The sequence below is a fragment of the Schistocerca piceifrons genome, chromosome 6, assembly GCF_021461385.2.
Source record: "Schistocerca piceifrons isolate TAMUIC-IGC-003096 chromosome 6, iqSchPice1.1, whole genome shotgun sequence".
Taxonomy (NCBI): Eukaryota; Metazoa; Arthropoda; class Insecta; order Orthoptera; family Acrididae; genus Schistocerca; species Schistocerca piceifrons.
In genome coordinates, this window is record NC_060143.1 from 29422231 (window position 1) to 29438804 (window position 16574).

Below are 16574 nucleotides of genomic sequence, written 5' to 3' on the forward strand. Positions count from 1 at the left end.
ATTGTTGAATAGTATTTTCAAAGTCAGTATCTACTGGATTTACTGTTCTTGTGCTCGCTGTAACTGCAAGAAAAAGCCTGCACAATAATTTTTTTCCGATCATACATGTATACACAGCTATTTGGTTACCCCTTCACACTTCCAGACTGGAACAATGAGACTGTACCTGTAAGCTTATAACCCCATGGGGAGAATAGCCAGCCCACGAAGTGCACTACCAGCCTAACAATAACACTTCTCCGTGGAAGTAATATTTTCTGATTTTCTGGGGTAACAGGCTACGCCTGTATCCATTTCAGGGTTAAGACATTATTGAAAACATTGTTGAAACATTGCCAAAACATTTTTACATAATTGCTGAAGGAATACACATTCTCTTTGAAGTGAATTCACTCTCTGGTATTGATCTTGTGATTAGCTTCCTGTTAGAAAGTTTTGGGATTGACTAATTTGTGTTTTATGTGTTTTGCGAAATGAAGCAAGAAGTGCCCTTTTTTCATCACATTGGCATTGATAGTCATAAGCCATCGTCATTTTATTATCGAAAAAAGTCAACTTAAGCTAGTTGTCATTGGACAGATGTCCAAATGTGTTCATATCATAAGACTCTGCTGACAACTAAATTTCGATTACTCAAATTACCTGCTGTAATTCATGTGGGAAAAACATAAAGTTAAGAAGGGTTTACAGCCAGTTGACGTATCTCATATTTGTTGTTGTTGTTGTGGTCTTCAGTCCTGAGACTGGTTTGATGCAGCTCTCCGTGCTACTCTATCCTGTGCAAGCTTCTTCATCTCCCAGTACTTACTGCAACCTACATCCTTCTGAATCTGCTTAGTGTATTCATCTCTTGGTCTCCCTCTACGATTTTTACCCTCCACGCTGCACTCCAATGCTAAATTTGTGATCCCTTGATGCCTCAGAACATGTCCTACCAACCAGTCCCTTCTTCTTGTCAAGTTGTGCCACAAACTCCTCTTCTCCCCAATTTTATTCAATACCTCCTCATTAGTTATGTGATCTATCCATCTAATCTTTAGCATTCTTCTGTAGCACAACATTTTGAAAGCTTCTATTCTCTTCCTGTACAAACTATTTATCGTCCATGTTTCACTTCCATACATGGCTACACTCCATACAAATACTTTCAGAAACGACTTCCTGACACTTAAAGGTATACTCGATGTTAACAAATTTCTCTTCTTCAGAAATGCTTTCCTTGCCATTGACAGTCTACATTTTATATCCTCTCTACATCGACCATCATCAGTTAGTTTGCTCCCCAAATAGCAAAACTCCTTTACTACTTTAAGTGTCTCATTTCCTAATCTAATTCCCTCAGCATCACCCGACTTAATTTAACTACATTCCATTATCCTCATTTTGCTTTTGTTGATGTTAATCTTATATCTTCCTTTCATGACACTGTCCATTCTGTTCAACTGCTCTTCCAACTCCTTTGCTATCTCTGACAGAACTACAATGTCATTGGCGAACCCCAAAGTTTTTATTTCTTCCCTATGGATTTAATACCTACTCCAAATTTTTCTTTTGTTTCCTTTACTGCTTGCTCAATATACAGAATGAATAACATTGGGGAGAGGCTACAACCCTGTCTCACTCCCTTCCCAACCGCTGCTTACCTTTCATGCCCCTTGACTCTTAAAACTGCCATCTGGTTTCTATACAAATTGTAAATAGCCTTTTGCTCCCTGTATTTTACCCCTGCCACCTTTAGAATTTGAAAGAGAGTATTCTAGTCAACATTGTCAAAAGCTTTCTCTAAGTCTACAAATGCTAGAAACGTAGGTTTGCCTTTCCTTAATCTAGTTTCTAAGATAAGTCGTAGGGTCAGTATTGCCTCACGTGTTCCAATATTTCTGCGGTATCCAAACTGATCTTCCCCGAGGTCAGCTTCTACCAGTTTTTCCATTCGTCTGTAAAGAATTCGCATTAGTATTTTGCAGCTGTGACTTATTAAACTGATAGTTCGGTAATTTTCACATCTGTCAACACCTGCTTTCTTTGGGATTGGAATTATTTTATTCTTCTTGAAGTCTGAGGGTATTTCGCCTGTCTCATACTTCTTGCTCACCAGATGGTAGAGTTTTGTCAGGACTAGCTCTCCCAAGGCTGTCAGTAGTTCTAATGGAATGTTGTCTACTCCCGGGGCCTTGTTTCGAGTCAGGTCATTCAGTGCTTTGTCAAACTCTTCACGCAGTGTCGTATCTCCCATTTCATCTTCATCTACATCCTCTTCCATTTCCATAATATTGTCCTCAAGTACATCGCCCTTATATAGACCCTCTATACACTCCTTCCACTTTTCTGCTTTCCCTTCTTTGCTTAGAACTAGGTTTCCATCCGAGCTCTTGATATTCATACAAGTGGCTCTCTTTTCTCCAAAGGTCTCTTTAATTTTCCTGTAGGCAGTATCTATCTTACCCCTAGTGAGATAAGCCTCTACATCCTTACATTTGTCCTCTAGCCATCCCTGCTTAGCCATTTTGCACTTCCTGTCGATCTTATTTTTGAGACGTTTGTATTTATTTTTGCCTGCTTCATTTACTGCATTTTTATATTTTCTCCTTTCATCAATTAAATTCAATATTTCTTGTTACCCAAGGATTTCTACTAGCCCTCGTCTTTTTACCTACTTGATCCTCTGCTGCCTTCACTATTTCATCTCTCAGAGCTACCCATTCTTCTTCTACTGTGTTTCTCTCCCACATTCCTGTCAATTGTTCCCTTATGCTCTCCCTGAAACTCTGTACAACCTCTGGTTTAGTCAGTTTATCCAGGTTCCATCTCCTTAAATTCCCACCTTTTTGCAGTTTCTTCAGTTTTAATCTACAGTTCATAACCAACCGATTGTGGTCAGAGTCCACATCTGCCCCTGGAAATGTCTTACAATTTAAAACCTGGTTCGTAAATCTCTGTCTTACCATTATATAATCTATCTGATACCTCTAGTATCTCCAGGATTCTTCCATGTATACAACCTTCTTTTATGATTCTTGAACCAAGTGTTAGCTATGATTAAGTTATGCTCTGTGCAAAATTCTACCAGATGGCTTCCTCTTTCATTTTGTACTCCCAATCCATATTCACCTACTATGTTTCCTTCTCTCCCTTTTCCTGCTCTCGAATTCCAGTCACCCATGACTATTAAATTTTCGTCTCCCTTCGCTACCCGAATAATTTCTTTTATCATCATACATTTCATCAATTTCTTCATCATCTGCAGAGCTAGTTGGCATATAAACTTGTACTACTGTAGTAGGCATGGGCCTCGTGTCTATCTTGACCACTATAATACGTTCACTATGCTGTTTGTAGTAGCTTACCTGCACTCCTATTTTTTTATTCATTATTAAACCTACTCCTGCATTACCCCTATTTGATTTTGTATTTATAACCCTGTATTCACCTGACGAAAAGTCTTGTTCCTCCTGCCACCGAAGTTCACTAATTCCCACTATATCTAACTTTAACCTATTCATTCCCCTTTTTAAATTTTCAAACCTTCCTACCCGATTAAGTGATCTGACATTCCACGCTCCGATTTGTAGAATGCCAGTTTTCTTTCTCCTGATAATGACGTACTCTCGAGTAGTCCCTGCCCAGAGATCCAAATGGGGGACTATTGTACACAAGAATGTCACACAATTGTAGAAGACTTTGTGGAGGAACTGAATCTAAAAATCATTGGTCTCCTAAGCCACTGTTTCATTTCAAAACGGGTTCATATCTGAGGTACCTGATAAAACATTTTGAAGGTAGTGAAGTGATTATTTTAATGGATTTTACACTGAACTATTAATTGTTGTTCAAGGTGCTGTTCAAGGTTTCATTGGTAGAACAGCCAAGCCACATTACATCCTATTGTGGTTTACGTTGGTGGTAAAGAACTACAGAATATATGCATCTGTATTATTAGTGACTGTCTTCATCATGATACCATTGCATTCATGTGCTCATAAATGAGTCAGGTTAAATAATTGAGACCAAGGGCTGGAGGAATCAAGCAGGTTCTCTGCTTTAGTGACAGTTCTGCTGCCTGGTACAAGAATTTTATCAATTTATGTCTGCATGAGAAGGACTTTGGCATCTCTGCTGAGTGGAATTTATTTGGAACACAACCATTGAAAATCTCCTTATGAAGGTAGTGGAGGAACAACTAAAAGACAGCTCATGCTATTTTGCAGAGGTCTCAGATAACCAAATATGGATGCCTGTTGACTGTTTCAGTTCTAAAATGACAACATTTCAACATTATCTTCTTTTATGTTACACAAAAAGAAGTTTAACGGCATTAGTTTGATCAGGAATGCCATACAATTGCTGGGACAAGAGAAAATCGCTAGTTCAAGTCCATTTGTTTAAACAGAATTGGAGTAAGCAGAGTTTCCAATGATGCTGCAGCATTCACAATTCATGCATTTGAAGCAAGTGAAGAAATTCTCGTTGTTTCAATTATGTTACAACTCGGACAGTATGTTGCTTGTATTTATGACAGTGCTTGTTGGGTGGGAAATATATGTGAAATTTCATTAGAACAATAAGATTCCTGGCCAGCTTCATGCATACCTATGTGCCATGGTCGTGCCTGTTCCTTTAACTGGCCGTCTACTAAAAATAATTGATGTATCCCAGAGCAACACATGTTTAAAATCATAAAAGTACCATCCACCAGGAAGGCAATGTGTTTATTCAGAATCTGAATGAAGGCTTTATTGGCAATTTATATGTTTTTTCTTCTTCCTTCAGTTGCATCCATAAGCCACTCTGAACCTACAGTGTCTTAAAAAGTTAAAACAAATTGCAATTCCTTGGTAAATAATGCAGGAAACCAAACATATAAAATAAAGCAGACAGAAATGCTTTGGGATCTTAAGGTAACAATCAAATTTCAAACAGCCACACTCAAATCACCCTCCCCTCAACACCCCCCCCCCCCCCCCCCACCTCCCCATCATATACACAAGGACATACACATGGTGCATACACAAACGTATTGGTTAAAATTTAATTCAAACTTTTAAAACCAATTCAACTAGCAAATGTCTAAATTCTTTGTAAACAAGAGGATTAACAAATGAGAAGGAAATATATCCTGGAGATCCCCACATTTGCAGTATGATAATTATACAAGGTGGTTGTTGGTAACAGACTTGGTTGAATTTCGACCTAGCAATGATCCTCACAAACTTTCTCCTATTACCTCTATCAGGTGCAGATCTTTGGTCTCCCACATCTTTTTTCATTTGTTTTTGGCCATGTGTCTAACTACGGCAATGACATCCATTGGGATGCATCTCTCTTATTTGCTATTTGTCATTGCATCCTTAACCAATGGTCAGCCTTCTTACTCCCCACAGTCTCAACATGGCTCTTGATCTATACAAATGATACCTCCGTACCGGTGCTGTGCATCTCTGATACATCAGCAGCTTTTTGGTATGGTAAATAACAACTCTCTCTGTCCTTTCCAATTGATATTAGTGTTTGCACCATGCAGCGAGGTCATAAGTATCATAATATATGTAGTTGCTGTGACCACACCATATCTTAGTGCCCATTCAGCGGCTAGGAGTTTGGCTGTGTAAATTGATACCTCTTTCAGAAGATGAAATAGCTCCCTTTTTTATTTTTAATATCTACACAAATGCAGCACCTGGTCATTTTTCAAGCAGGCTTTATAAATAGCTATTGGTGGGACTATTGAAGTTTAGATATTTAACACATCTTTTAAAGAGAGTTTGGAACTCACCCAGTCATATGGCTTCAATCATTTTGAATCTATGTTGTGAGGATATACCGACTGTCAACGTACTAGGTGAAATGGTTAATCTGTTCGTCTGTAGCCTGTGTCAGGAGTGATGTACTATTTTGCTTGAATTACTATTAATGGCCTCCAAGGAAGAATCAGTAGCATAAACACACAGATCATTGTCATATTTGAGTATGCAATTTCTGTGTGACAAGGTACATTGGAGGTTACTGGTATAAACATTAAACAGCAAGTGGGAGAGATCTGATCCTTGTGCCAACCATGTGCTGGTCGCCCTTAGTCCGATAGTGGTCTGATCCAAGAACATTTTATTACCCTCCTTTCCTGAAACAGGGCCAGAAGGGCTGCTGACAAAGCTTTGAAATATCTGTAAGTTTCTGAGCAAGAATAGGTAGAAGTCTTTGTTGTATACTTGACTTAGGTCTGTAAAAAATTCCATTAAATATTTATTCATGGACTAACACAACTGGATGTCCACTGTCAGATGCAATAACGTATCTGACTATGAGTGGCATGTCAGTTGTATGTGTGGGCATTCTGTACAGTGTTGATAGGGACCAGAGAGGACTCAGGGTGATATACTGATCCCTCTGACCAACCAGTTTGAGGAGCTGTCTTTCACAGAAATTGGAACTGAGCAAGTGGGACTTACTTCACCTATTGGGAAACCTGCTTTGCGCTGTATCAAGAGAAGGCAAAAGGTCAGGAGTCTATTAATCATCATCAGTTGAAATGTATGGGGAATAATGCTACCTCTTAAGGAAACGACAGCAAGGCACAGGAAGTAACACCAGGTGCACTCAGCTTTATGCGTGGGGGCCTCATTCAGCATGTTGAAGATGCTATTCTGCCAGCGGTTTAGGGAATGGGGTGCACAAACTGCAGATTGTGGGGGACGTTGGAACAAACAATGCCTGTTGTCTGGGTCCTGAGGTCATACTTGGATCATTCCAACCACTGGCAGAGAAGGTTGAGAAGACCAACCTTATGCAAATGGTGTCAATGAGGCTCACAATTTACAACATTGTACCCAGAACTTATCATGGCACCCTAGTTCTGAGTTGAGGGGAACGACTGAACCAGAGACTTAGAAGCTTCTGTGACAAGTTAGGCTGGGACTTCTTGGACTTGCACTATAGGGCTGAGAACTGTAGGGTCCTCTAAATGGGTCAGGTGCCCACTACACATCAGAAGCTTCTACTCAGGTAGCTGACTGTGTGTGGTGTGCACACATGAGTTTTTTTTGGATTAGGTGACTCACTATCCAGACCAGACAAGGACAACTCAAGGAGAAAAGCAAGTATTCATCCAATATTCAAAGGAATGCGTAATTTCCAAAAAAACATTTGACTCAGCACCATGTCTACACCCTATCATCAAAAGTATGATTGTGTGGGGTACCAAGTGAAGTTTGTGACTGGATTGAGGTTTTTTTTTAAGGGGATGCAGCAAGCTGTCTTTGATGAAGAGTCATTGACAGATGTAGAAGTAACCTGTGTGCAACAGGGAAGTGTTTTGGACCCTTGTGGTTTATGTTGTATATTAATGACCTTGCAGACAATATTAACAATAACCTCAGACTTTTTGCAGATGATGCAGCTACCCACAATGAAATACTGTCTGAAAGAAGCTGCATAAATACTCAGTCAGATCTTGATAAGATTTCAAAGTGATGAAACAATTGGCAACTTCCTTTAAAGCACCTGAAAAAGTGAAAAAAATGAAAAAAAATAATATCCTATGGCTGTAGTATCAGTGAGTCGCAGTTGGAACTGGTCAACTCATACGAATAGGTGGGTGTAACACTTTGTTGGAATATGAAATGGAATGATCACATAATCCCATTTGTGGACTTTGGTTTATTGCTAGAATGTTGGGGAAATGCAATCAGTCTACAAAAGATTGCTTGCAAATCACATGTGCGACCCATCCTAGAATATTGTTCAAGTGTGTGGGATCTGTACGAAATGGAGTAAGGGGATACTGAATGTGTACAGAGAAGTGCAGCATGAATAGTCACAATTTTGTCTGATTCATGGGAGAACATCACAGAGATGCTGAAGAAACTGAACTGGCAGACTCTTGAAGATGATGTAAATAGTCCCAAGAAAGCCTACTTACAAAGTTTCAAGAACTGACTTTAATAAGTGATGACTCTAGGAATACATTACAATCCCCAAGTGCCGCTCCTGTAGGGATTGTGAGGACAAGTTTAGATCAACTGCAGCATGCATGAAGGTGTTTAAACAATCATTCTTCCCATGCTCCATACATGAATAGAAAAACCTCTAATAACTGGTACAATGGGATGTACCCTATGCCATGCCTTTCACAGTGGCTTGTAGAGAATAAATGTAGGTGTAGTACTGTTGTGTCTTGTTCACAACATAAAGCTAGTTGAAAATTGAGTACTAGTTCATAAAACTCTACATACCATTCTAAATGCCTTTTAACCAAATGTTACAAAATTTTATGTACATAGGATAACAGTGATATCGGTCTGTATGAATAGAATGTGTCATCCCTTTCTTTTTTTGGCATGATACGTATCGTCATCATATCTGCAATCTTAATGCGATTCTTCCACAGAGTGATTGAGAGGTTAATAACAGGTTTGCATTGTGCGTTATTTGCCCCAGGTGCTGTATTTTTTGATGATTTGATGGCTATTTCTAGCTTATTTAGTGTGAAAGGTGCATAAATTGATGGTCATCGTTTTTGACTTGGTCAGTTTCAGTTATGTTCTCAAGCATTGGCGAGGTTATTCTGGGCAACATTTACTCCATCATTAGGTGGTTTTGTCAGTGGGGAGGGGGTGGGAGAGAGCACATTATTGGTATTGCAGAACCATCGAATTTGTTTCTAGATCATTGCTGTTATTGTGATTTTATGATTTAACTTATTACAGTCTTCTGCCCAATTGGGTCTTTTCTTTTCTTCACGTTTTCTTTTCACCTGAGCATGACATGCTTTAAGCTGAATCAAATTTTTCTCAATGCTAACTTTTTTGTATGCTTGTGGTGCTTCTTTTCTTTCTAAAACTGCAGGTTATCATTCCTCATCCCACTGTGAGACTAACTTCCCCATCCTGCACTGGCATGTGTGATGTGTGGTATCAATGTTGCCACTGCCATTTCAGTAACCCATATCAACCATTTGTAGTGTTCCTCTGCATCTTCTGATTCAATGTAAGATGAGAGCTCTTCCTCTGCTGCCTCACAGTATTTTCCCCAGTTGTGTCTTTTCATATTCCAGACACGTATACTATGACATCGATGGTAATTGTTAGCATTCCTACACTGTTTATATATCGGAAAGTGGTCTGAACCCTCAGTGTCTTGCAAAACCTCCCATGTGTCAGGCGGTGTCAGCTTAGGGGACGCTAAGATCACATCTACTGCCGATGTGCTTTGCATGGTTTTTCGTGGGAGAACTATCATTCATGATTACCAGGTTATAGGCAAGTACTACCTCAAGTGCAAATGTGCCTCCCCCCCCCCCCCCCCCCCTCCTGTGTCTGTTCTAACATTTCCCCATGTTGTACTATGGCCATTGAAATCTCCCCTGATAATTGCTGGGTAGGTGATCTTAGTCATCAAATTATGTAGGCCATGTCTGCTGCCACCAGTTTGTCTGGCTCAGTATACTACTCCAAGGGATGTTTCAATGTTGTTTATTTGTGTCAAAATAGAACGTACCACGAAGGGGTCATTTATAACGTCTGTAGTTAGTCGATTAAAGTCCACACCATTTTTGATTAGTATGACAGCTCCCCCCAGTCTGTCTTCTTTGTCTTTAAGTACCATATTATATCCTGACGTATGGAACTTCTCGTTCCATTCGTAGCACACAAATTTTATATTCCTACAACAAATAGCACAAACTTTACCTTTTAGAGTGGAGCGACAGAACATCCCAAAACAGAACTCTGTGTCATTCATTATTATCCATTATTTTGTAGAAGATTAAAGGAATGTGCCTCAGTAACTCATGCAGTACAATGCAGATCCTTTTGGATTGCACCTGACTGAGCCTTACTGATGATTGACATACATATCTCACATAAATTGCCAACGAATTATCCCCCTGCTTAGCTGGATGGTAATGTGCTCACCTCCCATGCAAGTGGCCCTGGCTTCGATCCCCGGCTGTGTTGGAGATTTTCTCCACTCAGGGACTGTTTGTTTTGTTGTCCTCATTATCATTTCATCCTCATCACCGGAGTGCAAGTCACCTAGTATGGCGTCGAATGAAATAAGACTTGCACTTGGCAGCTGAACTTCCCCAAATAGGGGCCTCCCGGCCAACAATGCCATACACTCATTTCCATTTTTTTTTGCCAATGAATTTTGCACTTTCAGGTAATTTATGTCTGTGGAAGCCTCAGTGAGAGGCTTGGTCTGTTTAGGGAGGGTCTTCTTTTCACTGCAAATGCAATGACCATGGGTGGCTAGGTTGCATGTAAGGGACTTCCTGGTGTCGAATGGGAAGCAGCTGTCGAAGTGGAGGTAATATTGGTGAGTGGTAGGTTTGATATGGACAGAGGTACTGATGCAGCCATCCTTGAGGTGGAGGTCAACATAGTGGGAGGTGGCTTGCTGAGTCGGAAGATGAAGTAAATGGGGGAAAAGGTGTTTTTCTGGAGGAATGTGGATAGGGTGTCCTCATCCTTGGTCCAGATTACAAAGATGTCACCAGTGAACCTGAACCATGGGGGAGGATATATTTGGTCATGGTGACCAGGAAAGATGTTGTAGGGCTGGAGTCAGTTGGGTGTTGGTAAAGGTAGTGTTCAGTAGCAGCAAGGCATGGGCATTGGGAATGTTCGTGTAGAGGTAGGTGTCATCGATAGTCTTGAGGATTGAGGATGGTGGTGCAGGAGCGGGAACTGTGGGGAGTTGGCAGAGGAAATGATTGGTGTCTTTTTTATATAGGATGGTAGGTTATGGGTAATAGATTGAAGATGTTGGTCTGAAAGGGCAGACATTCTTTCTATGGGGACACAGTAACCAGCAACAATTGGGCATCCTAGGTGGTTGCGTTTATGTATTTTAGGAAGCACATGGAAGGTAATAGTAGGGGAGGGCGTGAGGAGAGAGGTAGGCTCAGGGAAAAGGTTCTGGGATGAACCTAAGGATTTGTGGAGGGACTGGAGATCCTATTGGATTTCTGGAATGGGTCTCTGTGGTATGGCTTGTAGGTGGACAAGTCTGACAGCTGGTGGAATCCCTCCATCAGGTGATCCCTGTGTTCCATAATGAACTGCTCAGTGCAGTGGGAGCTTGGTATTTCGCTAGTTAGATGGAGGAGTAAATTGCGTCAGTCAGGGTTCAATATTGGTTTTGGATTGAGCCTGATAGGTAGAGCTACTGGCAAAAAAGTGTTTCCACTGTCAGGGACAGGAGAAGGAGAGGTCTTAAATAAGTCTAATCTAACTAGGAACACAAGGAAATGCAGATCTTTAAAAAAGATAAAATTTATTGGGCCACAAACTGACATTAACAAGAATACAATGAAAGTGGTTTACATGTCTTGAATACAGTTAACAACTGAAGGCCTGGAGGCCCATGCATGTCCAGGTGTTGCTGGTGTAGTGCTGTGCACCTGGTGATGGTAGTCAGTGACTGGGCTGCCCTTGGTGGCCATATTGTGTAATTGCAGGTATGCCATTTGAATGTTGGGGCACACTATGCATGCTACAGAGGTCTGACTTACGTCCACTGTGGGTGGTAGGTGTAGTACCTGCCTGGTTACTACTACACTCCTTCCCTGCAGTAGGGGGGGAGGGGGTGGAGACCAGGCATCACTATCCACAGTGGTGTGACCGAAGAGACATATGTTGTGATGACAGGGGCAGCAGCCAGAGGCGCAAGAGGTTCGTGATCCACACAGACTGGCACATGTGGAGCAAAGAAAGGGGGGCAAGAGCATCCCTGCCGTCCGTTTACCCTGGAACAACCGATGGACGGGACCACTGATGGGGGTGGCACCCATCTGAATGTTAGAGCCTACAACGATGGGTGCCGGCACTTCCAGATGACAGTGGAACTGGAGAGGAGAGGCTCTGATTACAGAAATCCAGATTCCATTGATGCTAATGGTGGCATCTGCTCAAGGCAGTGGGAGGTGCCAGAAACAGTCGCAGGAAACAAACCCACTGCCATTGCTAATGAAAACCAGCTGCTGGGGTAGGCAGGCACGAGCAGGCTCGTTTGACCCTCAAAGCGACCAGGGCTGATGAAGGACTAGACAGCAGGACCATGGCCTGATGTGGGGGCCTTGCGCCCATCCTGGGATGCAACTGGTTCCATTGTAATGCCATGAGTGGATCACTAAGGACATAGTCCATGCGCCTGAGAAAACAGGTCTAATCAGTCTCGGTGATGTTAAATGATTCAATTCAGTTTTGACTTGGTCTTGTATAGCTAATGGCACTGGCCATGACTGAAAGAAGCGAAGGCAGGTGGAAGGTTTGAGAGTGATCTGTGCTGTGAAATTGTTTACAGAACGAAACCTCTGGGCAAACAGATCACAATGAATCCAGTTCATAAGAAAGCACTTGTTCTGACTGTAAATGCACTGCATCCACAATAGAAAAACCAAAAGTAGCAAAGGTACCTAGCCCAAAAAAATTTCCAGTACTCACATTATTAATCAGCAAGTACACAATGGAATGGACAACTGACTTGTAATTAAATGTGTCAGCTGTGAATTGGCTTAGGATAGAAATCTGCTGTTTGTTGTACCTTACAAAATGGTACTCAGCAATTGCCAGTATTGGGGACCTTAGTGTGGCCTATGTCTGTGAGTTGATTAGGAACATGGCAGCCCATCTGTCAATTTGTAGAATTAATGGTTTATCCATCACCTGAGCTTCAATGAAATGTTTGTTCTGGCCTGCAGAAAATTTGTTGTGGCCTGCAGAAAACAGCAGACACAGTGAGAAAATATTGTGAAAATCAGTGTTTCTGCAGGTGGGGGTGGGGGTAAGGGGGAGGGTATAGAGATCAACATACTGCTGTGTGACTGTTTTTTACATTTATAGCAAGAGACCCATCGCTTGGGTCAGGCAGCCCGCTCTTGCTGTACAAAACGAGGGGCAAGAAGGAAATAGTATTTGCTGTTCCTACTGCCGACAATGTTTTTGTCTGTGTCGACCTGGTTGGCTTACTTGTACTGTGGCTACCTGCTCTTCCCCCAGCATGCTAGTCTCTGTGCATAGGGGCTGTGCATGTCAACAGTGGCAACATCACTCGAAGTCTCTCATTGGTCGCCTGCAACACAGGATACCTCGAGTGACTCTGCAGTATGTAAAACCTCTTCTAACATAGGTTCCGTAGACTGAAGGGTACATTAATGCACCTCCTTATCTGGGGCTGAATGAAAGATTTCATCCCTGACCATGGTGTCTGCATAAGACTCCTGAGCCTTAGCTGTGACTAATCGACACTTATGACTGAAACTGTTGAGCACGGCTGCTTATGCTCGATATGATTGCTGCGACTGTTTATGACATTGGTTGAATTCAACTCATGCAGCAACCACGTGTGTATGCTTGCAGCGATAGGAGGACAGCAAACTGCACATATCAACAAAAGAAAGTGCTGCTGATCTGAACAGAGGAGCCAACTGTCACAGTCAGTGAGAGGATATCCACAATAAGAAAAGAGCCCTAGAGAACTCCATGTTGACCACCTGGAACGCCACAAAGTGTTGGTGAAGCTGCTTCTTGTAAGCATCCCAGTCTTCTTTGGATTCATCATAGGGAGGGAACAGCAGCAGGTGAACAACTGGTGCCTGAGAATGGGTCAGCATAGCTGAAAACCATTCCAACATGACCATATGGACCTGCGGTAGTTGCAGAATTGATTGGAGTAAAGCATTCCTATAAGAGCTAAATGGCAGCGAAACCACAGAACGGAAACACATGAAAATTCTGTCCTCAATGTCATGACAGAGAAACCATAGAACAGAAATACATGAAAATTCTGTCCTCAACATCGTCACTTGTGTTCTAACTAGGAACACAAGGAAACACATGGCCATAAAAGAGATAAAATTTATTGGGTCACAGAGTAACATTAATAAGAATATAGTGAAAGTAGTGTACATGTCTCAAACACATTTAACAACTATGGGCCTGTACATACCATTATAAAGACACTACCCATGTTAGGTGTCGATGGTGTAGTGCTGCGTATACATGACAGACCAGTGGTGGTGGTCAGTGACTGTGCTGCTACTGGTGGCCACCTCAGGTAGTCGCGGCTATGCCGTTTGAGTATCAGTGTGTACTATGATTGCTGTAGTTGCCTAATTTACATCTGCTGTGGGCAGTAGGTTAGTAATTGGTGGGTTACTACAAATCCCATCCTGATTGAAGTTGGGAGTGGGGCAAAAGATAAGACCTTTGGTAAGGGCAAATATTTCTGTGGGACCGACACTTTTGGAGATAGGTTCATGAGTGTGTTGAGGGTCTATTTAAGCTCCAGGTTTTGTATGGTGGTTGGAGGGAGATGTTTACCAATGTTATTATGTTTCAAGTGAACTGGATGTTATTGTACAGCTTTTGAAATAATATTCTGGCTGCCATTAACTGTATTTACTCCACAACAGTTGGCACTTGTAAAGTCTATTACTACTTCTTGCATAGCTGTTTCCGGCATGGCTGATTGTTAACAAACAGAACTTATTACTAATAACTTAATAACTAATCATACAAGGCTAATAAAACAACTTCAAAATCTTGTCGGGTGCCATCACCAACAATCAGTCTTTCCTTCTTAACCCATCCGGTAAGTCTCCTCTGATACAGGGTTTCGGGCAACTTTTCCAAACTCTCCCCATTTCCTAAACCTCGTCTGTCCTTTCCTTCATCTCTGTTTGTTCTCTTCAGCACTTCTACCAGAAGAAGGAGCCACTGGCTCCAAAAGCTTGCACATTTCTTTAACCTTTAAATGTGTTTTCTCTTGTCACAGCTTTGTAAGCAGATTTTTTATCTATCTATTAAATTATAAAACAATTTCACAGACATTCTGTTGATGTAGCACCTATCCATTATGTCATGGATTATTATGGTTTACTAAATAAATCACTTTGTCATAATTCTGTTACACACATGTTCCATAACCAAACTCCACCAAAATACTTTTTCTCTTTTTAAATTAGTTTATCAAAATGTACCCTTGCCCTTGGTACCTATTCTGTGGCTATAGTTATGTGCTTTCCTTCTTTCTGTTCCTCACGTTTATTCTGATGAGTGGATTTTAAAAATTCAAAAAACATTAGATTTTTGTTGAATTTTTTCATAGTTTTTTTATTAAAGATGGTGTTTTTTTTGTTGTAGGCAAGAAACAGGAAATAAAAGAACAGGAAGTACTTGTTGATGAGGGACCAAAATACACAAAAGAGCAACTTCATTCTCTTGTAAGTGTGTGAATTGAGATGGATCAACAATTGCTTTGTGCTTTTTCCATGACCAGTGTTACATATGTTATTTGTTGCAGGTCGAGAAAGTTAAAGCATTTACTGTGTTATATGGTCTTTCTGCATCAAACTGGTCAGAGGAGGTGTACAGTGTGATAGAAAAATTTTTCACAGAGAAGTCTGAAGATGTGCTCAGCATCTATTTTCATGGGACAACTCTCTGTGCCAGCTTGGGATATCCAAACTTTCGTGTTCGTGATCTTACTTATTTTGTGAAAGATACAGCGAGTGAGATTTCACCAGAAAACTTTTTTGAAAGTGTCACATTTGGTACCATAAACAATGGAATTGAATTGTCAATGTTGAATATAGTTGGCAAAATATATGCTCCCCCATTCTTTACTGCAACCGCATGGCCAGATAGTATCCTTTGACTAGTTTTTTTGTTTACTGTTAGTTAGTTTTACTGTTAGTTATATTTTGTTCCAGCCATAGAATGGCAGTTTTGTATTTGAAACTGAATATTAAAACAAAAGACAGGGAGTAGTTGTTAAAGCATTTGTATTGCAGGTAACAGATAAGTGTAATAATTGCAGTGATCTAATATCTGACTTTTATTCCTTTCCAGGTAGGTGCAAATCACTTTCTGTATGGTTACCTCAGTAACTGAAACCCAAGTATTTAATGCATTGCTGATTGGCTTTTGTCTCACATTTAAGACTTCTGTGACTTTTCGCCAGCACAAGTGACTGCCGTTTTGAAAAGGCCACCTTCCATTGCTGGTGGCAGACACACCAACAATGAAGGGTAAACTTTTGACATTGTCAGTCACTTATGCTGGCAAAACATCAGAAAAAGAGTTAAACGAACATCGGCTGAAGATACTGAGAAATAAGTCAACAGGCAATACGTCAACAAGTGGCCACAAAATCATGAACATTTTTGTCTTTGTACTTCGTGCCCTAAACCCCTGCCTCCTCTCTCTCTGTCCCCCATTTTTTAATTTAAATTTTGCACAAACAGTGTTATAATGTGTGAGTTACAAATACACTGTCACTGTCAAATTCTCTGCTTAGTTTCCTCACATGCAGAATGGTGTTCTTAACACAAAGATACAACATTAGTAGCTGTGTCATTCTCAATGTGAGTATTGTCCGTAGGTTTGCAAATAAGACACATTTATCTCAGAAGATATGGCTTCATTGGCCATTTGCATTATTGGATGTAGCCTTAATTTTCAGTAAATTTTAAGTAATGTAACTCACCTTACAGACATTATCTGTTCATAAATTTATCTACGGAGTTGAAGGAGTTGTCATTAACATGATATCAGTAAACTGCAGGAACATCCGTG

At 40.9% G+C, this 16574-nt stretch overlaps 1 protein-coding gene across 1 annotated transcript in view; it reads left to right on the plus strand.

The window, feature by feature from the left end:
- LOC124802831 (dynein axonemal heavy chain 2) overlaps positions 1–16574 on the plus strand; it is a 1031222-nt gene that overhangs the window by 70724 nt on the left and 943924 nt on the right. Inside the window, 2 exon segments of the mRNA XM_047263843.1 lie at positions 15141–15220; positions 15301–15643. Coding sequence (XP_047119799.1) covers positions 15141–15220; positions 15301–15643 — 423 coding nt within the window.